The sequence below is a fragment of the Colletotrichum abscissum genome, assembly GCF_030869225.1.
Source record: "Colletotrichum abscissum strain IMI 504890 chromosome Unknown Scaffold_27.1, whole genome shotgun sequence".
Classification (NCBI taxonomy): Eukaryota; Fungi; Ascomycota; class Sordariomycetes; order Glomerellales; family Glomerellaceae; genus Colletotrichum; species Colletotrichum abscissum.
The window spans coordinates 265,830-292,307 of record NW_026850176.1 but is presented as its reverse complement, the minus strand read 5'-3'; the positions used below and the strand labels follow the sequence as shown (position 1 = coordinate 292,307).

The 26,478-nt window shown below is 53.1% G+C and overlaps 12 protein-coding genes across 12 annotated transcripts; 7 read left to right on the top strand and 5 right to left on the bottom strand.

Annotated features, from left to right (window-relative positions):
• Positions 1–581: 581 nt before the first annotated feature.
• On the bottom strand, positions 582–1,158 carry CABS01_10526 (ribosomal protein L14; the record flags this gene model as incomplete). The annotated part of the gene is made up of 2 exons (XM_060543881.1): positions 582–896; positions 1,030–1,158. The coding sequence occupies 2 exons, from the start codon at positions 1,156–1,158 to the stop codon at positions 582–584; spliced, it is 444 nt and encodes a 147-aa protein (XP_060399083.1).
• A 920-nt stretch (positions 1,159–2,078) lies between these two features.
• Positions 2,079–2,536, bottom strand: CABS01_10525 (uncharacterized protein; the record flags this gene model as incomplete). Its single annotated transcript, XM_060543880.1, has 3 exons — positions 2,079–2,177; positions 2,236–2,348; positions 2,401–2,536. The coding sequence occupies 3 exons, from the start codon at positions 2,534–2,536 to the stop codon at positions 2,079–2,081; spliced, it is 348 nt and encodes a 115-aa protein (XP_060399082.1).
• A 1,127-nt stretch (positions 2,537–3,663) lies between these two features.
• Positions 3,664–4,234, top strand: CABS01_10524 (uncharacterized protein; the record flags this gene model as incomplete). The annotated part of the gene is made up of 3 exons (XM_060543879.1): positions 3,664–3,675; positions 3,733–4,065; positions 4,142–4,234. The coding sequence occupies 3 exons, from the start codon at positions 3,664–3,666 to the stop codon at positions 4,232–4,234; spliced, it is 438 nt and encodes a 145-aa protein (XP_060399081.1).
• Positions 4,235–5,353: 1,119 nt separating this feature from the next.
• On the top strand, positions 5,354–7,194 carry CABS01_10523 (uncharacterized protein; the record flags this gene model as incomplete). The annotated part of the gene is made up of 3 exons (XM_060543878.1): positions 5,354–6,176; positions 6,226–6,510; positions 6,572–7,194. 3 exons carry the CDS (start codon positions 5,354–5,356, stop codon positions 7,192–7,194), a joined length of 1,731 nt encoding a protein of 576 aa, XP_060399080.1.
• Positions 7,195–7,354: 160 nt separating this feature from the next.
• Positions 7,355–10,069, top strand: CABS01_10522 (uncharacterized protein; the record flags this gene model as incomplete). The annotated part of the gene is made up of 3 exons (XM_060543877.1): positions 7,355–7,386; positions 7,439–7,549; positions 7,609–10,069. The coding sequence occupies 3 exons, from the start codon at positions 7,355–7,357 to the stop codon at positions 10,067–10,069; spliced, it is 2,604 nt and encodes an 867-aa protein (XP_060399079.1).
• Positions 10,070–10,688: 619 nt separating this feature from the next.
• On the bottom strand, positions 10,689–11,241 carry CABS01_10521 (uncharacterized protein; the record flags this gene model as incomplete). Its single annotated transcript, XM_060543876.1, has 4 exons — positions 10,689–10,747; positions 10,818–10,850; positions 10,918–11,024; positions 11,156–11,241. 4 exons carry the CDS (start codon positions 11,239–11,241, stop codon positions 10,689–10,691), a joined length of 285 nt encoding a protein of 94 aa, XP_060399078.1.
• A 749-nt stretch (positions 11,242–11,990) lies between these two features.
• CABS01_10520 (uncharacterized protein) lies at positions 11,991–12,796 on the top strand (the record flags this gene model as incomplete). The annotated part of the gene is made up of 4 exons (XM_060543875.1): positions 11,991–12,214; positions 12,297–12,312; positions 12,468–12,604; positions 12,655–12,796. 4 exons carry the CDS (start codon positions 11,991–11,993, stop codon positions 12,794–12,796), a joined length of 519 nt encoding a protein of 172 aa, XP_060399077.1.
• A 2,103-nt stretch (positions 12,797–14,899) lies between these two features.
• CABS01_10519 (uncharacterized protein) lies at positions 14,900–16,552 on the top strand (the record flags this gene model as incomplete). Its single annotated transcript, XM_060543874.1, has 1 exon — positions 14,900–16,552. One exon carries the CDS (start codon positions 14,900–14,902, stop codon positions 16,550–16,552), a length of 1,653 nt encoding a protein of 550 aa, XP_060399076.1.
• A 670-nt stretch (positions 16,553–17,222) lies between these two features.
• CABS01_10518 (uncharacterized protein) lies at positions 17,223–18,827 on the bottom strand (the record flags this gene model as incomplete). The annotated part of the gene is made up of 4 exons (XM_060543873.1): positions 17,223–17,525; positions 17,667–17,733; positions 17,791–18,125; positions 18,216–18,827. 4 exons carry the CDS (start codon positions 18,825–18,827, stop codon positions 17,223–17,225), a joined length of 1,317 nt encoding a protein of 438 aa, XP_060399075.1.
• Positions 18,828–20,779: 1,952 nt separating this feature from the next.
• On the top strand, positions 20,780–21,715 carry CABS01_10517 (uncharacterized protein; the record flags this gene model as incomplete). The annotated part of the gene is made up of 1 exon (XM_060543872.1): positions 20,780–21,715. One exon carries the CDS (start codon positions 20,780–20,782, stop codon positions 21,713–21,715), a length of 936 nt encoding a protein of 311 aa, XP_060399074.1.
• Positions 21,716–22,314: 599 nt separating this feature from the next.
• CABS01_10516 (uncharacterized protein) lies at positions 22,315–24,441 on the bottom strand (the record flags this gene model as incomplete). Its single annotated transcript, XM_060543871.1, has 7 exons — positions 22,315–22,695; positions 22,760–22,857; positions 22,912–23,070; positions 23,138–23,553; positions 23,619–23,745; positions 23,826–24,217; positions 24,362–24,441. 7 exons carry the CDS (start codon positions 24,439–24,441, stop codon positions 22,315–22,317), a joined length of 1,653 nt encoding a protein of 550 aa, XP_060399073.1.
• A 486-nt stretch (positions 24,442–24,927) lies between these two features.
• On the top strand, positions 24,928–25,400 carry CABS01_10515 (uncharacterized protein; the record flags this gene model as incomplete). Its single annotated transcript, XM_060543870.1, has 2 exons — positions 24,928–24,953; positions 25,055–25,400. 2 exons carry the CDS (start codon positions 24,928–24,930, stop codon positions 25,398–25,400), a joined length of 372 nt encoding a protein of 123 aa, XP_060399072.1.
• Positions 25,401–26,478: the final 1,078 nt, after the last annotated feature.

The following is a 26,478-nucleotide window of genomic DNA, read 5'->3' as shown; positions in this document are numbered from 1 at the left end:
TGCGAGTCTGCCAACGCTCCCGACCTGAGTGGCCCCCCCCCAGTTCAGGTCCCCCGGATGGAACGCGGTGCACGCCGGGCATTTTGAGCCATGGCCGCCGCCTCAAGGAAATGGATGACATTCTGCCCGTCATTTCTACAAGGCTGAGGCAGAGCCTGGCCGTACATAGGCTCACTACGAAATCTGGACTTAACCGGGATGGATCTAGAACGGCATTTCGAGAACCGACTCCCGGCCATGGCATTCACGTCAAGAATAGGTTCGTCATGAAGATTTACAGAGTCTCAAAAGGAAAACCGAAAAAAAAGTCTTTACTCCGTGTCCCCGTCACGAGCCAACCAATCTATTTTTCTGATTGTGCCATGAATTCATTTTTGTCTCTGAATTTCCGTATTTGACGCCGGTCATCATATGATTGATGATGAATGTGACATACAGCCCTTCCAGTTACGGAGCAAAAGAGATGTGCAGCAACCCAATGCTGCGGTGATGCAGACCAAACCGGATCCCATGCTGTCACGCTCTAAACCAGCCCCGTAGTCTTCAAAGTCAACCCCATAGACATCCTAATCGTGAGTCCATTACGCCGAGGCCTTGACCTTGACCAGAGCCTTGCGCTCTTCGAAACGGCGCTGCTTCTTGAGGCGGAGAACCTTGAAGCGGTCGAAGTCGCTGAGGTTCTTTCTCCGCTCGATCTGAGTGCTGCGCTTGAACCAGTTGGTCTCCTTCCACTTCTGGTCGATCTCGGACTTCTCCCAGAACTTCTTGACGGTGCCGGTACGGGCGCCACGGGGCAGGTCGGCGACGACGAGCGAGGAGAGGAGAACGTTGGAGAGAGAGACAGGCTGGCGGGGGACAGCGAGCTTGGCGTCTGAGGAGGGGCCGTCGACCAGAGCCTGCAATTTGGTATCATGTTAGTCTTCCAGGTTTCCTATATCGTCCACGGAGCGCGCGCTCGTGCGCCCAATTTCAAAAAAAAAAACCATTCGAATCGTATCGGGGGAGAGAGGAGGTGCTGTCGTAACGTACGCGCTTGTGGTCGATAATCTCGACGATAGTCGCAAGGCGGCCGGCGTAGGGGCCGTTGCCCTGGATGAGGACGACACGGCCGACCTCGACCAGTCGCCACTTAGAACCCTCGATGGTAGCGTCACCCATTTTGCTGGTCGGTCTGAAGTTGGATCGCGAAGTTAGAATCGGGGTTGCGGATTTCGTGGTGTTGCGTCTTGCTTGTCTTGGAGGGGCGCGTCAACTTACCAGACGTCGAAGATGTGCTGCTGGTGGTTAGTGGTGGATGGAGTTCGAAGTCACTTCGGCACACTTCTTTTTTTTTTCCCTGGGAGGATGGTGCGACTTAGGGCAAGTCAGAAAGCCGCAATGAGACGGATTTGCTGATTAACCGAGCCGAGTCCCTCTCTTCCCAAAACGGCTTAGCTGGGGCGGTCAGTGGCCATTCACCGCGCAGGCTCCACCGACGACAGAACTTTTTTTTCCCATTCGCATAAAGGTGCAGCTTGATGAGCTCTCCCTTTGTTTTGTTGATCTTACTTTACATCAGCTTCGAGGTGCTCAGAATTTGGCATCTGTCTACGAAGCTGCAACAGAACACAAGGTACGTTCATATCGCCCGATACACACCCTATTGGAATGATGAGAAAAATTTGCGATTGATTTCTTTCGGTGGCTCTCTTTCGCCGGAGTGGCTATATCGTCTGAATATATGATATTCAATTCTTACATATTCTGACCTCCAAACCCAACAACACCTCTCTGTTCTCTGGAATCTCTGTCGGGATATGTTTGACTAATTCGGCATCCAGGTATGACCAGCAGTATAGACGACTTAATACTAAATAAAAGCTATGATATATAAACGTCTACGTTCTTGAAACCTCGTGTTGCCCGTTCTTCATGATTAATTGCGTGACCACGGTTTTTCAGACTGCCTCGCAACCACCGTGTAACATCACTGGAAAAGTATTTTGCGTCATGACTTTTGATATTCATCCTATGAACTCATGTATGCTGGTGCTACCCTGCCAACGCCGGACCGAAAATCATATTTGTGCTTCCCATGTCTATTTTCCAGCCTTTTGCTTCAGGCGGAGCTCGTCCTCCTCCTGGAGCTGCTTGTCGATCTCGGCACCCCTGGAAGGCTTGTTACCGTGCAGCTTGGCCTGATTGCCAATTAGCACTGATTCTTTCATGCGTGGAGGGCTCAGGAATGCTACTTACGGGGAGTGTGGCGTCCTCCTTGCCAAGGCGGGTCTCGAGGGACTCTTCCTCATCACCCTCTTTGTTCTTCTTCTCCTCAGCAGCGAGTCTGTTGGCGATGGAACGCTCATCCTCTGATTGACTATTAACAGCTGCAAAATCCCGGCCGCTGCACGGGTAACTTACTGGAGTCTGTCGCCAAGTGAGAGTGCTCCTTGCCCTCGTGGAAACGCTCGGCGTTGTTGGTCTCCTCCTCCTTGGCGTTTCTCTGATCGCCAGCCTCGTAAACGGCGCTGTTGCCAAGGTTTGAGTTTCCGGACATGATGATGGTTGTTTTGGTGGTGAGGTGGAAATTTGAGGGTATGTTTACTGCTAAAGAGCAAGGACGGTATGTTGTTTGATGAGTGATTGATGCTTGGATTGAGACAGGAGCAAAGAAGGCTTGTGTACAGCAGATGTGCTTTCTATATGAATGGGAAGGAAGCTGTCTTAGCTGCACTTGCGCAGCGACCCCCCTCCGGTACATCTACGTCATGACGTCTCCAGCGCCGATTCTCAGCTTAGACGGGCAAAACTCCCTCCTACGTCATGCAATTGTCATTCTCCGCAAAAAAGCCATGACAGATCTGCTCATGCCACATGGAAAATCGGCGATGCACTTAGGGCGGAGAGTAGTTGGCGGCTCTGACTTTACGGTGCATCTTCGTTGCCAATTTTCAGCCCTGTCTTTGATGCTGAAGCTGAGTGAGCTTGAGTTCAGCCCATCGCCTGCCTTAAGTCTGGCTACCCCTGCTCCACGGTCGATAACGAATGAGCGCGAAGGTCCAAGATCGATATTGACCTAGGCACCTTTTCTTGTTCAGCTGTTGACTCTTTCAGCAAGCCTCTCGTCTGTAAATAGGAGCGTTGAAGGTGAATCTGCCTGGTGCATTGAAATCTTACCCCGCCAGTACCTTCCCTGACGACCGACCAGTCACTTTCGAGCTTTGCACTGTGCGGCACCCTGATCGCGTGCTGCATATCCCGTGAATCTAGATAGGTAGTGAGATCAATTGCCCTATTGCTGTGGGAAGGCAACATGACATAGCAGAGGACCCATCGGAGCCGCGCCCCCAATCTATTCCGTTACGAAAAAAGCCAAATCGATGCCCAAGAGGCTCCAGGCCCATCCAAATGACAGAGTGAGGGGTCCCAAGACGTGATGCTCCATCGCTGTGCCTCCTGTGGCCAGTCCCAGGTGCATGGGGCCAGGGGTCAAGCGCGGCAGGCCCCGTCAGTGCGCTAATCCGGCATTGGCGTCTAAAACTAAGCCGCCCGGCTAAATGACGTAAACCTGATAGCTCCGGAGCTCCAGAGCTCCACTACCGACTTCATCGCATCACGCTGCACGAAGCAGAGCTCACGCAAGACAAACACACCACCAAAATAGCTCCCCAACGACCTGCCACAATGTTCGGATTCGTAAGGCTGCTCAATTGTACCCGATACAGATCAATTGACCACTGACACACACTGTAGCGCAAGACCCTCGACATCGTCACTGTCTTCCACAAGGCGAGCTCCCCCGCCTCTGTGAGGGTTGTCAACCTCCTCAAGCAGGTGTCGGCCAACGCCGCCGCCGGCGCGACTGAGGACCAGGCCAGCGACCACAGCGTCCAAACGAGCCCCAAGACGTCCCGCGCCGACTTTGAGCTCAACATCACCGAAGACCCCCCAACAGCCGACCAGGTTAAGACCATCCTAGAATACGTCGGAAAGAGCAAGATCCCATCAATCATCAAGGGTGCTTCCACTGAGCAGGATGCCCTGAAGAAGTTCCAGCAGAACGCCGAGGTTTTTCAAAGACCCGTGGTATGTGTTTCCTTCCCAGAGCTCGTGGTCCTCTTCAAACCTGTACTTTGAGAACATGGCTGACTGAGACATACAGACTGTGGATTGGAACAACGGCAAGGCTGTCTCTGGTGAGAGTGAATCTGAGATTCTCAAGATGATTAACGCCTTGAGCAATGAGAAGAGCTGAAAGAAGAACGCTCTCTTCAGATGTTTCAAAGCAGCTCCTTTGTCCTTGTTATCCAGATACCTGCGTTCTCATTCCCCCAATGGTACATTAGTAGTTGAATGATGAATATACTCTTCTCTCTTCTATGCCGTGTAAGATATCGTCCATTGCTTCCATCAAGCCCAAATTTAGCTCGTAGCTATTTCTGTAGGCTGCCGTCAATCTGTTGATAGCTGTCGGACGAGGATCCAAGTTGAGTTCCGATGAGTACTATGTTCCTGCAATAGTGCTCGTTCACGCTGATGAGCAAAGCCTTACCTCATATGCAAGCACTGCTACCTCAATTCTCCAGGACCAACGAAATCCCATCTTATTACTGATCCTCAATAGAAGTGTGCTGCATCAACTACATCTATTCGTTATCAGGAACAAATGAGTAAGACTTGTTTGTCTCTATGGACATTACAATGAGGGGCATGATGACCTTGGGAAAGATGTCAGACGGCTGAAAGAAGAGAACACTGGCTCTTTTCATATCAAGTTCCTGTGAAAGGAGGGGAAGAAGATCCCGGCTACCCACCTATACAGCAAATTGTGTCTACACATCAAGTAGGAGTCGTCGCAACAAAAGGAAGACCCAGGAAGCTCACGCGATTACCATGTGAGAGCCGTATCTGGTGTACTTACTAAAAATATAGCTGCCGGGAACTATGTTGCTGCCTGAGTCCTGCTTCCTCCACTTCACCGGTCTAAGAGGTGTCACTCTATGAACGTCTGAATATTTCGTTCTTCTGGTTGATGCTACTGCTGCTCTCATCTCCAGGCAGGTGCACCCACCCATGATTCCTTCCCAACAAACATCTCTGGGACCTGCCTCCTTCCTTCCAACCTCTCTCCTGCTTCTTTTTTTTCATTTGCCTTGTGAGTCTTGACCTTCTCCCTCTCTCTTCGTCCCAAAAACAACAACACCACCCACTTCATCGTCTCTTCTCCCTTCCCACCACCAAATCAATTCCTCTCCTACTCCAAAATCGCCACCAGAAATATTCTCATTTTCTCTACCTCCATTGCCTCCGAGCCCATCACCGCAAGCCTATCATCCCGTTGCCAAACGACGTTGGATATACGCAGCTTTGCAGTATGGCTTCTAACATCCATGGAGGACCTGGCTCCTTCCAAGATCAGCGCTTCCCCAGGAACAACGATCACGATAGTCGCGCTACGATGGCAAACTCTATGCCTACCAAGCCCTCCTCTCATTACTACCCCAACGGAATTCCCGACGGCTACAAGATGGTCGGTACCAAGGAGGCAGAGACGCCTAGACTTTACATCGAAGACAATCTTCCGATCGCCTTCTACAACCAGCCGACGAAGGAGATCAAGGCTATTTTTAGCACCAACAATGGCGAGTTTCCCACTCGCGGTCTCAGCCACGTCCTCCCAGTACGCCAGATTGATTTATGGAGCGCTGAAGAGCTCCAGGAGAGGGCCAATGCCATCCGCAAGAAGCATTGGAGTCACATGAAGTCCATGCCGCAGCTGGAGTTCTGGGAAGACTTGTATGATTATTTCGACTGCTATGACATCTACTTCCAAGGCGCGATGAACCTTTGGAATCTGATGCTTCATCTCTACCACGAAAATCAATGTCTCGTTCGCAACCTCCATCAAGAAATCGTTGCAGAAGTTGGTCACTGGTGCGACGAATGGGCTGCAAAGAGCGAGAACAAGAAGAAGCTGCTAGACTTCAAAGAATTCCAGGGCGACGTTCTCAATCTGCTGAGCTCAGAGGATCGCGTTGACCTCCAGGGATTGCCTCCTGTCAGCATGGAACTTGTCCGCAATGCTCTGAAGTTTCGACATGATCAGCTTCTAGGCAAGCCATGGGCTCAACCAGCCTTGTACCCGCAAAATAGCCTCGGGTACCAGTGGGAAGGAGGCACACTGCAACATTGGCTTGGTGAGTTGACTCTGTTACCTGTTGAAAGCGCCTGACCTAACCTTGTCAGCGGGTCAACCCGTTCAAGATACTCCTAGTGGACTTGCCCCAGCATCAACCGCCCCAAACCTGACGAAGGGCAGCCCCGACTCCCCGCTGTCCCAAACGAGCCCGGCTGCCAAAGCCTCTCCTCCGAAGCCATTGATCGTGAGCGGTACATCTAGGCAAACTCCAATCGACCATCTCCATCACGATGTTGCCACGGCCGTGAATCGCGTCAGCTACCCCGAGGGTACCCCAGCGGACAAGCGGCAGACCTTTTCGGCAAGTCATGGCCATGGTAACGATGGTTCTCGTCAGCTGCCTGACCGTTTGCTTCCCAACGTTGCGCAAACGAATCAAACTTCGATATCCAGAGGCGAAAATGCAGGTCCGGGAGGGTCCACCTTTTACCCTCATGCTATTAGACCTGATGGTCATCCATTCAGCACGCCTTTCACTACAGGTCCACATGGTATGCCTCAGCCCTATCTTGGCCCCGTTAGCCCCCTTCATGCTCCCTCTCATGCCCCCCCTCAAGGGCACTCTCAAGGGCACTCTCATGGACCCTCTCGTGGACCTCCTAATGGACCCTCTCGTGGACTTCCTCATGGGCCTCCCCATGGACCCATGGAACCTCCTGCTGGTCCTGGAAATCGCCGTTACGGCCCACCCTCGCAGGTCATTCCGTCTCCTCAAAGACCTAATGACAACCGCTTCAACAACGCTGGGCATTCGGCGCAAATACCGGGCTCTGTTCCCGTGGGCGGCGCGCAGCAGCGTGCTCAATCTGCTGCTTTTCCCGGAGTGGCACCTGAGCTGGTTTCCTTTCAGAGACACAACGGCAAGCGGAATGCATCAACAGACCCCCATTTTGGCCAAGCAGGCGACCGCGGCTCGCAAATGGGCCATCCGCGATTTGAGACAAGATTCAACTCGCGAGCAGCGCCTAACTCGAACGGCCCTTCTCATCATCAGCAGCGCACCCGTGGCGATTTAAAAGGATGGGAGAAGGTCCACAATGCAGATGACTCGATTCATGGGCCCGTTTTCCGTCGTTCTCCAACCAAGGAGAATCGCGGCCGTGCATTATCCCGTTCTTCCGCGTCTAGACAAACTTTCACTTGCACAAATCAACATGAAAAGCTTGGCGATAACAAATGGGCCTACGCGCCTTGCGAGTGTCCTTCTTGTGAGGCTCGTGAACGATCTGTCTTCGTTCAGCTCACCTCTCATCTGATTAGAGATGACCTGTCTGAAAAGGTCCATGCTGTGATGTCTCGGTGGGGAGAGGTTGAGAAAGTCAACAGATTGGCTCTCAAGGACCAGAAAGATTTACCCAACTTTTTTGTCAGGTAAGTGGCAACATTCGTCCAGGCTAGGAATTCTACTGATATCAGGTGCTCTCGTTCAGATTCAAAGAGGGTTCTCGCATCACTGAGATTGCATGCGCAAAGGATGTTGAGTGCGCAGAGCTTCACTGTATGCTCCAGACGCGACCTATTCACCATACGCGTTATGGAAGCTTGATGTATTCCAAGGGCAGCCGGGACGCGACTGAACAGCATAGAATCCCGAACTCGTATGAAGGGTCTCAGCAATCTCGGGCTAGCAGCCAGGTCCAATTCACCCAGAGCCAGTCTCTATCTGCTCGTATGGACTCTCGATCTCAAGCAGTCTCCTTGGAGCAGTACATAATTCCTCGTCCATTAAAATCGCAGGGCAAAGCAGTACATGGTTCTCAGCCCGAAGCGGTAACTGATTTAACTATTCCACTGCCCACCGCAGACCAAGCCACTGTGCTGCAGGGGAAAACTGAACTGCCCGAAGACGTCAAGCCGACACAAGCCAAACCGACTGTCGATCTAGCTTTGCAACAGTCAAGTGAAGCTGAGTCGCAATCGAAGCCGCCTTCCGAGGAGGTCATTCCCGATGAAGAGAAGACAACCAAGCATGACAGCCCTCGGGTTTCCAACAGTCCGTGCAAAGTCATTGTCGTCAACTTGCCGGCGACACCTCAAAAGCTGACGAAAACCTCGATGGGCACTGAAGTACACGGAGAATCTGACTCGTCTGGCAAGGCTGTCTTTACTCCGGACGCCAGTGAATCGGTAGCCTCTCCGTTCAAGAAAAGCCCCCCTGCCTCTCCCAGTGAGAAGGAACACAAATTCGGCGCTCTTCGTGACCAGGGACCGTCTGAAGAATCTGCGAAGGTTATACCTCACGTCTCGCCTGTCCCGGAAGAAGGAGTCATAGCCCCTGAGCCTCTTGCGCAGAGTCCCACGTATGGCAAGGGAAAGTACAGGAAGGTTTTTTCTCACAGAGATACCAGCAGTGTCGAGGTCTTCGACGTGGTGCCTCACATGCCAGGAAGAAGTAGCTCTTCGTTCCTCAAGACTTCGTTTCCTGACGAAGATGGGCCTAGCGATAGCCTTCGCTTGAATTCTGGACATGCACTCGACAGCTTGATCGATGCGGGCTTAATCTCAGGGGTTCCAATCACCGCTATGGCCGACGATGCTTCAAAGAAGAAGACCAAGAGAAACAAGAAAAAGAAGAAGAAGCCGACATCAGGAAGTCAAGATGAGTCTCTGCCCATTGGCGACGCCTCGACTGTGGCCGCCGATGATAAAACTCTTCATATCCCGGCGGAAACCCAGACTGGTGCATCAGAGACGGCCGACATCATCACGAAGGCCAGGGATATCGTTGCAACAGAAGCGTCTCCAGGAAAGTCAAGTCTCCCGGAGCCGCCTAACAAAAGCTTTCGAGCCAACGCTGGCGGCTCACTTCGAATGCCGAAGAATCGCAACAAGCAGCCGGCTCAGCTGAACATTGCTGTACGAGAAGGTTCTAGTTCTGGAGCAGCCACCATCCTAAAGGAGGCCCATGTCGTCGACGGCGGTCTTCCATCTGCTGCGAGTACTTCACAGATGAGCTTCACCACAGCCCAGGAAAGCTGCTCTGGCAACAGCTCGCCCAAGGTCTTATCGACCCCAGCAACTCCATCGTCGGCCAGGACGCCTGAACCGAAGTTTTCACCAGAAACGTCCGTGGTTGAGAGCGAAGCGACGGTAAAGTCAACCATGCAACTCAATCCAAAGGCAAAGGAGTTTGTGTCGCCTGAACCGCGCCCTGCTTTTCATAGGGTGAAGCTGGCGCCAATTCCATTGGTACCGATCCCAGTGAAGACCACTCAGCATCAACGCAACTTTTCTCGCAGTTCATCGGTCACATCCCGAACTCTCACTCCAGGACCAACGCCTCCCAAAGCTCAAGCTGAACAGTGTCAGGGACATGGTGCTGGAGATGGCGTCGACAATGGAGTGAGTTCTACAACTGGTGAAGTGCCAGTCCAAGATGAAGGCACGCAAAATTCGGCACCCGAGAGCATGGCGAAGGCAAAGCAGGACCACCCCGCTGAAGGTGGTACGCCCGTCCCACAGCCATCAAATGCTAGCAGTGGCAACGGTCAAAGACAGCGTGCGAAGAAGGGCGCTAGCAAGAAAAAGCAGCAACAGCTTAGCAGCGATCGCGAACAGCACGGGCAGCATCAACAGGGTAAGCAAGAACCGCAGAAGAACAACCCTTCGCCTAAGAAGCAAAATAAGCACGTCCAGCAACCGCAACATGCCCCTGGAACGCACAACAGAAAGCTTTCTGTTGCAAGTAAAGACGACTTCCCGTCCCTGCCGCCTGCTCCCTTGCCTGCTTCCAGCCTACCTGCGACCAGCGTCTGGGGCAAAGCGCGTGCAACATCAACTGCTACAAAGAGCAGCACCACCACTCCTACCAGCAGCATGAGCAGTGAGAACAAGACCAAGGACAAGACATCCTCGGGCGCGCTCCCTCAGGAGGGCAGTGGCAAGCATTAGACAAGGATGTTCGATGTTTGGGGGGAAATGATTTGGGCGCGATACGAACAAATACGGAAAGACGGAAGCATATGTGACAGGACAGGGTTGACTAAGAGCTTTTCTGTAGATTGGAGAGCCTGTTGGGGAGGTATCTCAGAAGCAGGTGATGGGGAGGATTTGAATTCGTTCCTTGAGAAGGATTTGTGTTTGAGTGATACCCATAGCTCGCGCTTGTGGCTTAGTAGTTGCGAAGAAATAGAATGAACATTGCTCGGAAGACTCTCTATCTGATCGTTTATTGCTTGAATGCTTACTTGGGTGGTTGTGAGCCCCGTCATAGGTGACCTGAAGTGAACTCGTCTTCTCCCAGAGCCTCGTCTGATCAAGGGCACAGTGAACATCCCGGGGGACGTGGACACTATCCAGCAGACCGCATATGGGATCGTCGTAGAAATGGTACTTTGCAAACACAGATAACCCCGAACTGTTACCATGGCGCCTAGTTTCATTCATCGGCAGCTCGCTGAGTTCAGTTTCAATACAACTTTCGGCTCGTCATTCTCAACAACATGGTGATGGTACAAAAGGTCCTTGTTTTGGTCTATTCGTTCAATTGTCCCCGCCCGGGTTTATACGTTTATGCGCCGTTCTTCACCAGGGTCGTAACTGTGTCCTCGATCTGCTTGTCCGACAGGCCTTTTGCGGAGCATGTTAGCTACCGAGCGTCCTCGAGAGAGATTGAAGGAGGGGGGAGGGTGACTCTCACCTTCCAGCGACTGGCTCTTTTCAACGCCGAATTCTGTTTGAGAAAGAGTACCTAATCAGCATTCGGTATTCATTCTGTATCATTGGGAAGTAGTTCTGACCGTATCTCGCGTAGATCTTGGGTAGTGTGCCGGCGGCCTCGCGGATGAGGATGGGAGTCTGGGGGTTGTTCTTCTTCATCGTGGGGTAGGCTCTTGCGACGAAGTTGCTATTGCGATGAGGGGTTAGCGGGGGATCGAGGTGATGCGAGCGGTTGGTGTCGTCGTCGTCGTCGTTGGGAGGTTTCGAGGTTGGGGTGTACATGCGCTGAGCGTGTGTAGGGAAGTCGAGGAAACGTACCGGGTCGCGGCGCTGTGCTCGCCCGTCTGGCAGAAAAGGAAGCGCACCTCCTTGAGGGCCTTTGTGAATGCGTACTTGCTCGACATCGTGGCTGGGGCTGCGCGAAGGAGGTGCGGACGGGCGGCGGTTGGGTCAATTGGCGGGATTCGGATCGATTGGAGGAGCCTCTTTGCTGGTGGACGGACTGGCGAGGATTGAAGTTAACGAGATGCTCACGGTTCGAGGTGGGTCAGGGAAATTTGCATAAGGCGGTCGGGAACTCAGGATGAGCATAAATTGTCTAATTGGGTATTATTGATTGGTTGGACTCCTGGAGCTGTGGACTTATGCATATGCACAACTCAACATCCCCGATCTAGGGGCCGTTTTTCAAGGTACGCAGCTACAGACAGGCGAGTATTACGTAAGGTGCTAAGGTTCAAATGGAAATTGGAAGGTGAGGTCGACCTGGTCAGTGCTCCCGCAGTCAACTTTTTTTCCCTCGACGGGTTGTCCCCGCTTATCTCCGGTTGACGGACGCTGTTTGCTCGCTGAGAGCTGCCGTGCGCCTTACCTCTCAGTGCACCGTATGCGCTCGCTCGTGCTCCCGGGCCAAAAAAAGCTGCCCGCTCATCTTCGGACGTCCCAAACCTCAACGCATCTGCCTCTCTCAACCTCGCCTCAACCTCTCCCCTCCATCCCTCTCGTGCGTCTATCGAAAGGAAAACCCTCTCCGCTCCAAACCACCTCTGCCTCCGCGTGAATTGAGATCCCTTCTCAATCGATCCTCCGAACCCGAGTTTCCGACGACATATACACACGAAAAGAAAAGCTATAGCTTTGACAGTTCGTCACAATGGCCCCCGCCAACAACTTCTTCAAGGCCGCGCGCCCTGCCTTCCGCCAGCAGGTCTTTGCCGGTGCCCAGATCCGCAACGCTTTCCGCACCTCCCAGTTCCGCGCCCAGTTCCGCGAGAGCTCCAAGAGATGGCAGAGCTCGACTGCGTCCGCCGATGCCCAGGTTAGCTGGTTCAAGCGCATGTGGGACAGCCCCATCGGAATCAAGACGGTGCACTTCTGGTGAGTAGACTATCCCCGACATGCGATACAAAGGCTTCGCATGGTATTCTTTTGACTTGTCCGCTGACTCCGATGGTCCCAGGGCCCCCGTTATGAAGGTATGAAGTCCTGGTAGCTGAAGGTACCTCCGGGTATCTCCCTTGCAGATGTCCGGTCGCGATGTCGGAGGTCGATATAGACCGGACGAAGAAATACCCGAGAGAATTGGCAATGCCTCCATGGAACGAATGCTGACTGGCAACGCAATACACAGTGGGCTCTCGTTCTTGCCGGTGTTGCTGACTTTGCCCGTCCCGCCGAGAAGCTGTCTCTCACCCAGAACGGTGCCCTGACGGCCACTGGTATCATCTGGACCCGTTGGTGCTTGATCATTAAGCCCAAGAACTACCTGTATGTCATGAAGGGTCTCACAAAGGGAACGTGTCAACTAACCTGTCCAGTCTTGCTGCTGTCAACTTCTTCCTCGGTGTCGTCGGTGTCGTCCAGTGCTCCCGTATCCTCATGTGGCAGCAATCTCAGAAGAGTGTTGGTGACCTGGCCAAGGATGTCAAGGAGGACGTCAAGGAGGCCGTCTCTTCCTAGACCTAGAATCGCAACTGCCGAGCAAAGTGGGGTACATTAAGGGGTCCATGGGAGGGACGAGGTAAAGTTGTAGCATGGTTCCAAACTGACGTACCAGCTGCGGCCACGATCCAGGAACAGTCGCGGAGGCAAGAGGAGACGGCGCAGAGCGCTTCGGATTACCCACCCTGTCATGTCATGTCATGCATCAGACACGTCACGCTTCTCAGATCTGGTTCCTAGACACTTCCTTTTTCTAATTCGATATACAACAAGGCCAATATTTCACGGCCCAAAAGATTGCAAGAGAAAGAAAGCAGACCGCGTTCTGACTCGAATCATGCGTTATGGTCGTTGTGCCGTATGTGCTTTGGCTGAAGAGTATACTCTATACGGAACAGCAAATGGATCCCCGCGGTAGCATTCCGCGATTCCCCGCGTAGTAACGTGACCAAAAGACGGGTTGATAGCTAGCTTGACCAGCGTACCGCCAGTATGGATCCTCGACGGAAATCCCGAGACATCTGCGCCATTGTGTCATTCGAGCTGTGTGCGACATATTCGCCCAGGCACCCCCACGCAAGCTCCCGAACCAGAGTCGAGCCTTGATCGAACCCTGATTTCGAGCGAGGAGACTTGGCCTGGCCTCTGTTCATGGGATTTCATCTTATTACTAAGCAGCTCGACTATGGAATACAATCTTGGCTGATATGACAGTTGGTGGCCGGGCCGTGTACGGAGCGGAACCCCCCTTGCACGGGTACCGAATCCCAACGCCGACGACATCTTCGGCAAGGGCGTCTCTCGGGGAATCTTGGGGTGCCGAATCGCTTTGTTCGAAGTGGCAAGCTGCTCAGGCAGCAAAAACTGACCCCGCCAGCGACGATATCAACAGCACGTCGGACTCCTACCTCGATGGACTACATGCCCGAAAGGGCCAGCTGCATATGCGGGCATATGGGGATGCGTTAAGAGGTCCTATCAACGGATCAGACTTGAGGGCACTACTACTAGGCTCCCCGAATCGGCGTGGCCGCCGAAGACGAGTAAGCTCGCCGACCTGCCCTAATGCCATGAAACCCCTGGCCTTCCATCGCTTACGTGGAAATGGCTTTTTGTCTTTTATTCGTTTTACTCCCTCTGTTCCCCTCACACACCGCCGCGACCGTCTGGGACTAAAACCATATGGCCATGAGGGCAAGATGGGAATTGACAATGCGGAACTTGGCCGATACGGGCAGCTAAGATACGCCAGGTGGCGTATCAGTCCCACGCGAAAGGTACCAAGGGGCCCTTCACCGTCCTTCATAGGAAGCTGGGCACGTTTCTTTTTCCGACTCACTTTCAGCTTGCATACCCGTACTTCGTACCTACTCCGTACCCATAACCAACGTCCAATATCGCTCGGGTCAGGGTCTCTGTTCGACAATGAATCGAGCCAGCCCACGCGGTGGTTGGAATAGGGTTGCTGACACCACGCTGGCAACATTGCCGGGTCGTTTGACTTGTGACTTGGCTGCTAAGCGCTTGAATCATTGGCCCGCAACAACATGTCAGGTTCCCGAACCCCCTCAGTCTCCTTGACATATGGTACATGAGCCACTGCGTCGGACCCAGCATTTCGGCCTTCGAGGCCGATGATATGCATTCTCTCGGGGGTGATGTCATGGGCCTGGCTTCGTTCCTGAATACCCTGGCGGGCCCCTCTCCGTTGAGGAATCTAGCAAGGCTGAAATGGAAAAGAAGGAGGGGGAGGGGACTTTGTTGAATGGCAAAACGACCAAAAGACGAGTCGTTGGAAGCTGAGTGTCTGCCACAATGGCATGATACACGACTCGGTGTCCCGCAGAGATCTACGTGTGCCGCCAGTCGGGCAGGATCTGATTCTTGAAACCCGATTCAGTTACTGTACCGCAATTTTGCCGGTGTGCTGCGTATGTTTTCCGAGGTAACGTTCGTGCTGCCGGGTTCGACAACTGTGGGAACACCCCCCGGAACCGGGAGAGTGAACCGTTGTGTCGGGATACCCTCCAACATGGTTCCAGGTTGTGTATAACAACCCACTGCTGCGTCGTTAATGTGCTCGTCCACGAGTTGAGTAAGACTCGATACATCGACGCAGACATGACGAATAGCAATAGCAACGACAGCACCAATGTTCTGGGGGAAGTGGTCTTCAGAGCCGAGGAGACTGCCCGTCAACTAGTCGACTTGGCTAACGCTACCAAGACGATCCACTTACAGACGCGAAGACAGATGAACCAGCTCCAGTCCGAACTATACCGCACAACCACCCTATATAGACTTATCTACAACGACCAAATCTGCCACCTCGAGCCATCATCAACCACATTCCGCGGCCTCGCGCCGGTGGACCTCAACATCTGCAGATATTCCTTTAGACGAGCCAACGAGACCCTCCGCCTCTTTCAACAGAGCCCAGTGACGGCGGGGCCGGCAGAGACATCCCTCGCAAGCCCGCAGTACCCGAAACTCCTCCTCGAAACCCACAGGCAGGTGAAAGCTCTCAACGACGAGATCCGCGCCGACGTCGTGCTCGCCATCAAGCGCGTGCTCAACCAAGACCTCTTCAGCCGGGACACGCGCGCCGTGCAGCTGCGCGATATCGCCGTGGGGCGGGACCCGAGTCTCGAGCACGATATCTGGCAGATTCGAATCCAGAGAGGGGATGCCCCCTTGATCGCAAGCTTGCTCCTCGCGGGTGATGATATGTGTCATACCTCTGGCGCTGACGGAGTCGACGGCGTGTCTGCCACGGCCTCGTGCCTGCGGTTCCGCGACGCGAATACTATTGTCGAGACAAGGGCCATGCCGCGGGATGACCCGGATATATGCCGCAAAACGCTCAAGCTCGCTACCTTGTTACACGCCGCGCGGTCGCCGTACCTCCTCCGCTGCACGGGCTTCCAGGTCCTCGCCCAGAACCGGAATCAAGACAGGGAGCAGGACCCGGATCAGCGGCTGGAATTCTTCTACGACGCCTCCCCGCTGCACGGCTGCCGCAGCGCGGAGATCCACAGACTGTCGGAGCACCTCGGCTCGCCGACGGGCCACTTCACGCGCGGGCGGCGGGAGGCGGCGGCGAGGATCCTCTCGGATAAGATCCGCTTTGCGGGACAGCTTGCGAGGGCGGTGAGCGAGCTCCATGCTGTTGATCGGGTGCATGGCGCCGTGCGTGCTGAGAATGTGTGGTTTGGGGTCAGGGGCGGGGAGTATGAGGCGAAAGTGTCGGTGCCGTTGCTTGTCGGGGCTGGGTTCGAGGAGGGGGAGGTGAGGCGGTGTCGGGTTCGTGGTGGCGGTGAGGATCGTGGTGATGGAGGAGAGGCGCTGGAGGAGGGTAAGAGGAGGGATATATTTGCGTTGGGGGTGTTGTTGTTGGAGATTGGCCTAGGGCGGCTCATTACGGAGGTTGCATCTGCGTCTGCGACTTCGTCTGCGGCCTCATCTTCGGGCGGTTCTGGTTCTGGTGTCGGCGTTGGTGCTGTCTCTGCGGCAGAGCATCTTGGGACGCTGAATGCGGTCATGGGTGGGAGGTATACGGCTGCCGTGCGGGCGGCGTTGGATCCGCGACAGTTGGCTGTCGCGTTCTCAGCCATGGATGTAGGTGGTGGAGCAGAAGGAAGAGGAGGGGGCGGCGAGAACGAGGATGAGGACGAAGAAAAGAGTTTGTTTGGTAAGAGTGGCAGTTGCGGACTGGATCGGGCTTTCAGGGGAGTCGTTGTCGATGAGTTGTTGGGTGTTGTTGGGAGGGCGTGAGGAACGAGGAGGTGATGCTTGGGGAGCTCTGGGTTCTAGGGTCTATTTTGGATGGGCTGGTCTGATTGAGGTCTACTGACATTCCAAGCATCAGACCCAGGACTGAATTAGTACTTAGGCAATGGCGATCATTCTCATTGAATGTCAAGATGATTCTGAGAAGTTGGGCGTGAGACTGGGGTCGACGTCGAATGCAGTCAGTTAATCACGGGGTCAAAGGTAGGAGATACTGGCATACTAAAACTTTTGATTGATAACTCTCCTTCCACTACGACGTGGAAGTAATAGAAGAAGCAATTGAAAACTATTTAACCTTTTTAGAGGTCGTACGCTCTGGTTTGCCCGATTCTTGCAGGGCCAGTAGTGCGAAGGCCCAATACATGATAGTCATGCGGTCAATTTGGCCAGACTATCTTCCACGATCAAGAATGCCACGCATTGATCCTTTGCGCCTGCAAAGACGGAAAAACCCCCACGACATACACATCAAAGACCGTATTCGGAATCACCGCCGTGATCGATGTACTCGCCAACAACGGTGTCCCCCTCATTATCATCGGCGTCTTCCTCGTCGTCATCGGCGTCGTCATCGGTGTCTTCCTCGCCTTCTTTGCCAACTCGAGTATTCTTCAAATGACCTCGAATACTGTCTGGCGAACTCGAATCAAGCTTAGATCTCTTGCGGCGACTTCCATTTTGGATGATCGTCAGGTCCTGGAGTAAGCTCATCCTCTGATCCAGTCTCAGGTAGTGGCTGACCCTCACAAGCGGCCTCAAGTTCAGCTGAAGGTGGCTGATCCTTACATTCGGCCTCAAGTTCAGCTGAAATTGGATGGCCGATCCGCCGCAGAAACTCCCTCTCCTTTCTAGAAGGCTCTACCATAAACTTGTGATCGGCCTCGGCTTTGGCTAGACGCTTCTCCTTCGGAGTTGGATGGATGTCACTATCCTCGATGATCAGGTCATATTTTCCCTGTTAGCTGAGCATAGGCTTCTCCCGATAGTATTGCTCTTGAACCGTCTTCTATGCTTCATGTATTTTCTCCGTAAGCATGTCTTCAGTCGAATAGCTTCTCTCCTGCGTGGGATCTCCAAATTCGCTCGCGGCCCAGACCTCATAGTCCCCTGGCACCTTTTCCGTCCACTCGGTTGGGAACCAGCCTCTGAACTCCTGCATCTGGCTAGCATTGTAGAATCACGTCGGATTCGGAGGAGTTGGAAGTCGTTGCATCGGGTACTTGTTCATCACATATCTGCGGGGGATCGGCGGTGCTTCTTCGTCTAACTCGTCGAGCCGTCCGTGCGTGCTTTCGCGGGACTGAGACCACACAACACAGAAGATGTAGTCGAGAAGGACAGGGCGGATGCTTTCTGGGGTCTGTCGGTCTCGGGTGTTCTGGAGGAAAGTGAGGACGATGTCATCGGGATCGAGACCCTTGATGACGGGGCCAATATGCTCGAAGCAAACACCGCCGTGTATAACCTTCTTCAAGATTTTGAGCCGCGATGCAGAGTCGTTCAGAGACAGAACTTTCGACGTACTGCTTGCGTGATCGATGTAGGGAAGGGAAGCCTAATCGGCAATTAAGGCTCCGCTGTGGTCTCGTTCACACATCTTCTCAAGCGAGCGGCCCGCAATGCACTCGATGAGAATCGCGCCTACACATCTCCATTGGAGGGTTCTGGGTGAAGAGGATCTGCCAGGTTCAGGTGAATCGCTAGCGTCGAACTTGAGCGCCCAGCTGCCGTAGTACTGCGGTACCATATGAGGATCACCCGTGATCTTTTGCTCGTAGAAGTACTTACAGGCATTAGCTTCCCGACTATATAGTTGATTGGAAACTTCGCTGGGTGTGAGACCGAAGAAGTAGGAGAGCTGATCTAGAAGGAGGAAGGTTGGGTCGAAGATTTTGAGGACGACCTTGAGCCCGAGGATAAGACTATGACGAGTGTCGCGGCTGATGGATGATGTCTTAGTGATCCTGCAAAGGAGGATAAGTGCACTACCCTCGATGTCACCGTTCAAGCATCTGATGACCTCGACCTGCACTTCGTGACCCGGCTGCTCAACTGTGGGGTCGAAGTCGGGGAGGAGCCACTCATTGGACTCGGGCCTTTCTGATCCGTACTCTGGGAGACCGTAGTGTATACCAGAGCTTCTGAGACAGAGCGCCAAGACTTCTCGTGGCTTATAACGCCCGAACTCTTTCCAGAGGTGAATTTGTCGCTTGCGCTCATCCTCCCCACTCGCTTCCGGCATGCCAGAGTCTGACATGATGAGGTTTGATCAGGCCTGGCGGGGAGAGAGTGTAGGTTTCTCAAGATGGGAGAAGATGAAACGGTGAGGAATGAAAGGGATTCTGTGTAGGGAAAACACGTTTCGACGGTGCGAAAGTGGAGGGGAAAGAGTCGATGAGAGAGGGCAGAGTGATTTTCGGCGGCGCATGAGTTCGAACTTCCCTGGGTACCCGCAAAAGTATAAACGAATGAAATGAGGCACCTCAAGGTTTATGAAGTTGCCTTGATACGGGCATGAAGAGAAAGACCTAAGGCCTCTGCGATGGAAAGATGAAACAAAAGTCGGGATCACATTGAGAAGGATCTTGGAAAGGTGAAGGAAAACTACCTTGACATTGACACAAGGAGGAACATAGAAGTACTTTCGCAGCAAGTTATGGCTAGGAAAAACCGACCAGGACAGCTCACCTGTCTCAGGCAAAATAGCGCCGAAAACCTGAGTCCACGATGTTTGGATTTACCTGACCAACTAACAGGAAAAGCGACAAAAGCCCAAAAGATGAAGATGCCTGTAGGAGATTCAAATCCTCTAGAAGACGCCCTAATAAGTGTCTAGAGTTCGCGGCTTGTACTACGAGGCTTAGAAAGGAAATCAGAACAAAGGTGGTGTTTGCCCGGAAAGGAACCCCTATGCTAGGGAATGAGGCACCTTTGTTACCTGTGCTACTACCTATGCGACCTCTGCGATCTCCCGGGATAAAATTTCAGTTGCAAAAGAAGAACTTGCCCAAAGCTTGTGCCGGACTAAGCGCCGGGAGGAGACATCGTCGGTGTCAAGATGAATTTCAGACTTTGATATATCAGTTGGATGCCCAAATATTTCATCCGAAATGTTCATAGAAATCTGGATGCGATGAGAGGAGGAAGCGAGGTAAGCTCGGATACTTGCATCTCGTCAGAAAGGACGATGTGCTCTCAGACGCAATGCAGCAATCTTGGATTGAATGCCATGTAGGATAGACTGATGAAACGATACTGGGCTGGAATGTGGGACATTGAAACCAATATCTCTGGAGGGTTAATGTCAGATGAGAGGACGAAAGAAATAAACCTCGAAGGGAGGATGGAAAGATGATTCTCCCAGAAACAAGGAGGGATTGTCGGCTTATGAACGACACTTAGGAACTGATATTAATGGTATACGTGGAGGAGGGACCAAGTTTGAACTGTTCCCAGTTGTTTCTTATACTGTTTTCAGTTGTAATGATAGAGGTAGAGTCAAGAACACAGTGCTTCCAGTGTGTTTGACCCGGATTCCACGGGAATTTGACGGCCGTGTGTGTCAAGCGTTCTGCAAGACGCTCCCCATTTCGTGTGACAGGAGCGAGATATGCCCGAGCTATACTACATTGTTGTCCGCAGTTTCCATGTCGTGAAAGAAGCTGAAGCAGTTTCAGAAAGGGAATACTGCCGTTAATCAAGGAGATGTCTTTCAAGGTACCAAATTAAGAAGCCGATGAGGTTCGTGCTAACAACAAATCAGCAATGACTCTAAGTCTGTATTGAGCCATTGGGATGAGACGTTCTTTGATCTGGACATCTGAATCAACGTCGGAGCTGAGGTTGTCTCCTTCTGAAACAGTTATTCCTGTGAGGTAAGTGGCAGACTATCAGTTAAGGACTATGAATGGCCATGCACCACGTGTGGGTGAGTACAGAGTCACCGCCCCCCCCTCCCCCCCGCCCCGTCGCACCTTCCCACCATATTTATCAAATCTAGACCTGACACTCACTGAATCATTTCTTACTGAATTATTCGAATCATTGCACCACAAACCCAGAAGGCTCTGGATTTCTCCCTTTTCTTAAGCCGTCTCTCACTTTCCAAGCTGGAACGGATGGCCTCACCTTCTTCATTCGCTGATTTAGCCAGCCTTTACGCCTTCTACACGTCGCCAACATCATCTCCAGCTGCATCAAGAGCTCAGAATGCCTCCGCTGCCCGCCGAGATGCCGCTATCAGCCAAGACGTTACTCTTCGACCTCGACGATGACCTCGCCGACTGGTTCCCCCCCTACGGTGAGCCCGCCGATCCTCCCTTACCGCCCCCAGAGACCGCGACTAGTCTGCAAATGAGCGACTTCACCCACGTTACCTTCGCCGACCCCATTCTCTACATCAATCTGGTACAGGAATGCTTCCAAACCGACGCCCACCTGGAGCCCCTCAAAGACCGACAACTGGTGGGAGTCAGAAACGACTTGCGCTGGGGTGCCACCGCCATCGACGTGTGCGATCAGCTCTTTGATCCCGCTCACTCTTTCGTGTTCCATCTCCTCCGCCGCTATCCCACGCAGCCCATCCCGTCTGTGGTCAAATACAGTTGGCAGGATACGGGGTTATGGGAATTGAAGAGAGCCGTGTACTCTCTCGTGGCCCTCCACGATCCAGCCGAGATCCTGCCTCTGAGCTTTCCACTCAGTACCCGTCGTCGTCGTCGGTTCGCCATGATCGAGGTGAGGGCCTTTGGTACCTTTGACGCCCTGGTCAGCGACTTGCGCAAGGTGGAGGAGAAGACCAAGACCAAGAACGAGGACCACCACGACGAGGGTACCTCCATCGTCGGCCCCGACGTCTCTCGCCTCGAGCTCACTACCCAGAAATGGCTGAAGCATATCGCAGACACCTGCCTCAGCCTCCGAATCAACCACGCCGCTATCACCGACCACGTCCACCTCATCATGCTCGTGTTCCCCGCGATGATCATCAGCCAAGATTCCTCTTCTGCCCCTAGTCAACTCCCCTCTCCCGGCGTTCACGGAGGAACCTTTTCGGCTTCCATTGTCAGAAGAAGCCGGGAGAAGCCTGTTGCCTACGCGGGATGGCTGAGAGCTGCGGCACGTGCTACGCCTTTTGATGCTTGAGATGAGGGCAAGTATAAGGTTCCTGGTGTGAGTGCTATCTATTGAATCTCTCTTCGTTGCTGACTGTCTATTCCGTGAGGTAGATGACCGGATTTGATTCTATCGACAAGAAAGCCTCTATCGACAAGAAAGCCAAGGACCGATACAGAAGGAGTATCAGAGTGAGCGAAATGGAAGGGTGAAGAGACAAAGCAGAGAGGATCAAAGAGGCAAGACGAAGCCGGGGAGGGGTAGTGGGGGCATCATGAGGTCCGCGAATTGACAGATTGACAACGTGCCCCCCGAGACCTTGTCCAGACCGAATCAGATCAGCATAGACAGATCCATAGAATGGAATCACCCGGGATCTTAGAAGAAGACTGCGCAAAGTTGGTGACGTTTTCCATGTCTATTCTTGTGTACGACCAGAGTCCATCGAGGTCTCCTGGCGATGGCAGCCATTAGACAGTTATGTCAGAAGATGGCAACCCAAACTCGATCGGTCAATCGTGGAAGAACAATGTTTAATAACCATCATGTATCATGAAACTTCTACCATCATAACTCGTAAATATCTCATCTAGATCGTACACTCCACCAACAAACAGAGGAGGTCCCGCCTATCTTCTCTCCTTATGCTCTCCGAACGCCAGCTCTTCATCCTCACGCCCCTTCTTCATCTTCTCCACAGCCCCTCTTCGCCTCAACATATCCTCCTCCTCAGCACCAGGCACACCGCCCCGACTGTTCCGCTTCGTGATCGCCTCCTCTTCCTGCGCGATGTACTTCATCGGCCGCTTTGAGCTTGTGGCGTCCTTGTCGCGGAAGACGAAAATATCGTGGTTGTCTGCGAAAAAACGGTCCACATCCTCGAGGGAGCGGTCTGCTGTTTCGGGGTAGAAGAGATAGACGATGGGGATGAAGGAGAAGTTGAAGACTGTCCAGATGATGTAGAATTGCCAGCCGAGGGAAGAGATGCCTGGTGGTGTGATCTCGACGACCTGTTGGTGGGTTAGGTCTCTGGGTGCTTTTATTTGCATTGGAGGAGAATCGCGGGAGACGTACCATGAAGTTGACAATCCAATTCGTTGCGGTGCCGAGAGCGGCTCCCTTTGTACGCATGGACAAGCTGTTGATCTCGGTGGGGTACAGCCAAGGCACACCTATATCGAATTAGCAAACATTGACCCAAAGAATCGGGAAAGGACTTGAAGTACCCTGCCAGCAAATGCCAAAGAAGACATAGTACAAGAAGAAGAAGGCGATGGAAGCCTTTGCCCACTGAGACTGCGTCTCTGGTGCCAGGCCAGCCATTTCATTGTAACGAATACAGATGGTAATGACGGCGTAGCACATGAATTGGCCAAAAGCACCGTCTGTTTGCAACAATCAGCTGTCCTGTGCGTATTCATCGGGCCTGGATTCGACGTTTCCACAACTTACACATCATCATCTTTCGCCTTCCCCATCTCTCCACGTTGGGAATTCCAATCAAACTGAACAAGAAGTAGCTGACGGAGTTACACGCCGCCAGTAACCTCGCTAGTTTATTGTCCAAACCGACGGAATTGATGAGAACGAGGGGCAAATAGTAACTTGTAATATTAATTCCGGAAAATTGTTGCATGGCCTGGGTTCCACACCCGAGGAATATACGCCGGATGGTGGACGTTCCCGACGACTCGCCGGTCCGGCCTCGGAGGAGGTCCGACCAGGGGACGGTATTCTCTCTTTCGTAGTTGATGGCCCACTGGATGTCCTTGGACTGAGTCTGGATATAAGCATCGTCGACAGGCATGTCTTCGAGGTCGGCAAGAATCTGTTCGGCTTCGGCGACGCGGCCTTGAGCCATGAGCCAGCTGGGGTTATTGTCAGTCATAGGAATCTAGCGGGTGATATTTATGGGACTAGGGAGGGGACGTACCGAGGTGACTCAGGCAACCAGGGGACGGTGCCGTAGAGGATGAAGATGAAGAAGAACTGGAAGGCCAGGGGAACGCGCCATGAGATGGAGCCGGTGAGGTATGAGAAGCCAAACGTGACCCAGTTACCTGCTCATCGTTAGTATCTGGTACCGAAGATCGAGACCGGGAGATATCCAGAGAGGGAAAGGAAGACGAGGAAGACATACTCAGCGAGAACCCAAAGATGTTCATAATCATCTCAATGACAATCAACTTGCCTCGCCAACTCGCCTTACTCGTCTCGCCCTGCCACACCGGAGCGGTACTGGTATTGATACCGTTTCCGATACCCGCGACGACACGGCCGACGAACATTTGCGGGAGGCCAAAAGCGGCGGTCTGCAGGATGGCGCCAATGGACATGATTGTGGTGCCGACGAGAATAGTGTTCTTGCGGCCGAGGCGCTCGCCAATCCATATGGTGGAAATTGCGCCGAGGAAGCAGCCAATGTCGTAGATTGCGGTGACGGTGGATTGGAGCTTGTCGTTGCCGACGATGCCCATCGTTTGGAGGAAGTCATCTGTTACGATGACGCCGCCGAAGACGCCTTGGTCGTAGCTGGTGGGGTGTTAGATTAGAGATCCTGAGAGCAGAAGGTTGGAAGATGAGGCTCTGGGGGGAAGGAGTTTGAGGGTGAAAAGAATTGGTGAATGGTGGAAGGTGAGCTGAGGTGAGGAGGATGGAAGGAAGGAGCAGACGTACCCGAAGAGTGTCATGTCTGTCGCGCAGGCGATGGTGACCCAAAAGGTGAGCCACCCGCCCTTCAAGCCAAACCATCCCATGATGAAAGGCTCAGTATGAGAAATCGATCCAGTTGTGTGTTGTCGTCGATTGGTGAGTGGTTGTAATTTGTGAGAGGGAAGGTGAAAGAAAAGGTGAAGAGCAAACGGTGAAGCGGACCGAGCGTTGAAGAATTAGTGCTGGAACCCGTGCTGTGTTTTCCCAATCCCGATGAATACCAAATTTACCCTGGACTAGACTAGACCAACAAACATTTGTCTTGGGCTGCCATTGTTTGGGAAAGCGGCATCAGACGCAGTCTATATAGAAAGCCAAGAAAGGGGACTACATACGTCTAATTCCTCCGACTAGCGGCATCATCTCTCCCATGGTGGGGGCCCCGTCAATTAGTCCCGAACCAACATGGGGCCGGGGCACGCCAGCCAACCCCAGACAAGCTCTACCAGTAACAAGGCGTCGCCGCTAAATCTATCGCGGCTACCTGCCCGGAGGTACCCCTAGTGTGCTCGTCGCCAGTCTGTGGGGTAATGATTGACGGATCGGGCGGTGATGGGAAAGGCGCCTGACTAGTGTGGATAACAAAACGATGTCATCGTCATGGTGCGGCGGCGTTAGTGACATGCGTCCCAGGGACCTCAGGTCTCGCTTCTACGGTCTACCCACCTGTGGCTGCCAAGGTAGAACATGCAGCTTCGGCAGCAGCAAAGCGGGAAACCAAGGTCAAGACCCATGGTTGGTCCCAGGGCGCGATGGCCGCTCGCTGGTATCGACGCTGATTAGGCCGGGCCGACTCGAACGATGGGAAAGGATGGATGGATGGCGGGGAATCAGTCAGCCCCAATGCATCAGAGACAGACTCGAGGTCAGTGGTCCATTGGCCACAGTTGGGAGCAGGGATATTCAGAGTTTCGGGGTTGAGCCCGGCCGGCTATGTGCGAGCGGTCGTTCTGTATGCATCTTTCTCTTGTCTCTACTCTCACTGGCCGAAGGGATGACATGATGGTTCGGCCAAACCGTGGTAGTCCACGACGCGGACTGAGTCAAGAGTCCAACCAAAGCATGGCAGCAGGGGACGGGAAAAGATGGAAAAGAACGAGGATGGAATCTGCACCCCGCATACTTGATCACCGCTACGTACCCACGTTCATTCCTTCACAATAAGGTAGGTACATAACCTGGAAGGTAGGCAAGGCAAGGCGAGAAGGCGCGCTGTTGACGTTGACGTTTGACGTTGGCAAAGGTGCAGCGATGACGTCGCTTGGTGGAGACTCCATCCGCGGCTCTGAAACGGGCGAGGCGTGCCGGGGCCATCGCTGTAGTCGAAGCTTAATTCCGTCGATCCGTGGCTTCCTCGCCTCGGCGGTCAGCGCCGCGAATACGTACCTGTCTTAGTCAACCATCTTTCACAACCAACCTTACATACCGTAAAAACTCACGCCGTTCGAACTTGCGCTAGCCCGTGCTCCCGTTGTCTTACTCACCTTCTGGCCAATACGTGCCTCTATTCAGAATCAAGATCTGGAAAAGTGGCGGAGATCAGCGAACTTTTTGTACTGAGAGAGGCTTAACGTGAAGAGTGCACGGGCTAGCGCAAGTTCGAACGGCGTGAGTTTTTACGGTAGGTAGTAGGTACCTTACTCAGTTCCTTGTACTCAGTTCCTAGACAGGACAAATTCAGCAAAGTGAGCAACCGAGAATGCAGGCCGTTTCTACCTCATCGATTGGGTTATGTGGTTACGCTGAACGATGAGATTGCGGAACAAACTTGGGTCGAATTCTCCGATTCATCCACGTCCAAATCCCCCGCCCTCCGGTCATCACCCCCCACCATAGAACGAGGCGGGAATAATCCACAAAAAGAAAACTGACGACTCACTGCATCTCCCACCCCGAATCTTGCATTGCTCAAACCCCATTGAAAAATCCCGTCCTGGAGAGACTCATGGGGGCCGATCGGACCGAATAGCAAAGCCCACAGCAGACGATGCATTCGTCACACTATTACGATGCGGGGACTCCACGTTGGCCGCGTTTTTTCTCCCTCGTCTCCATTTCCATTTACAGATAGACACCTTCTT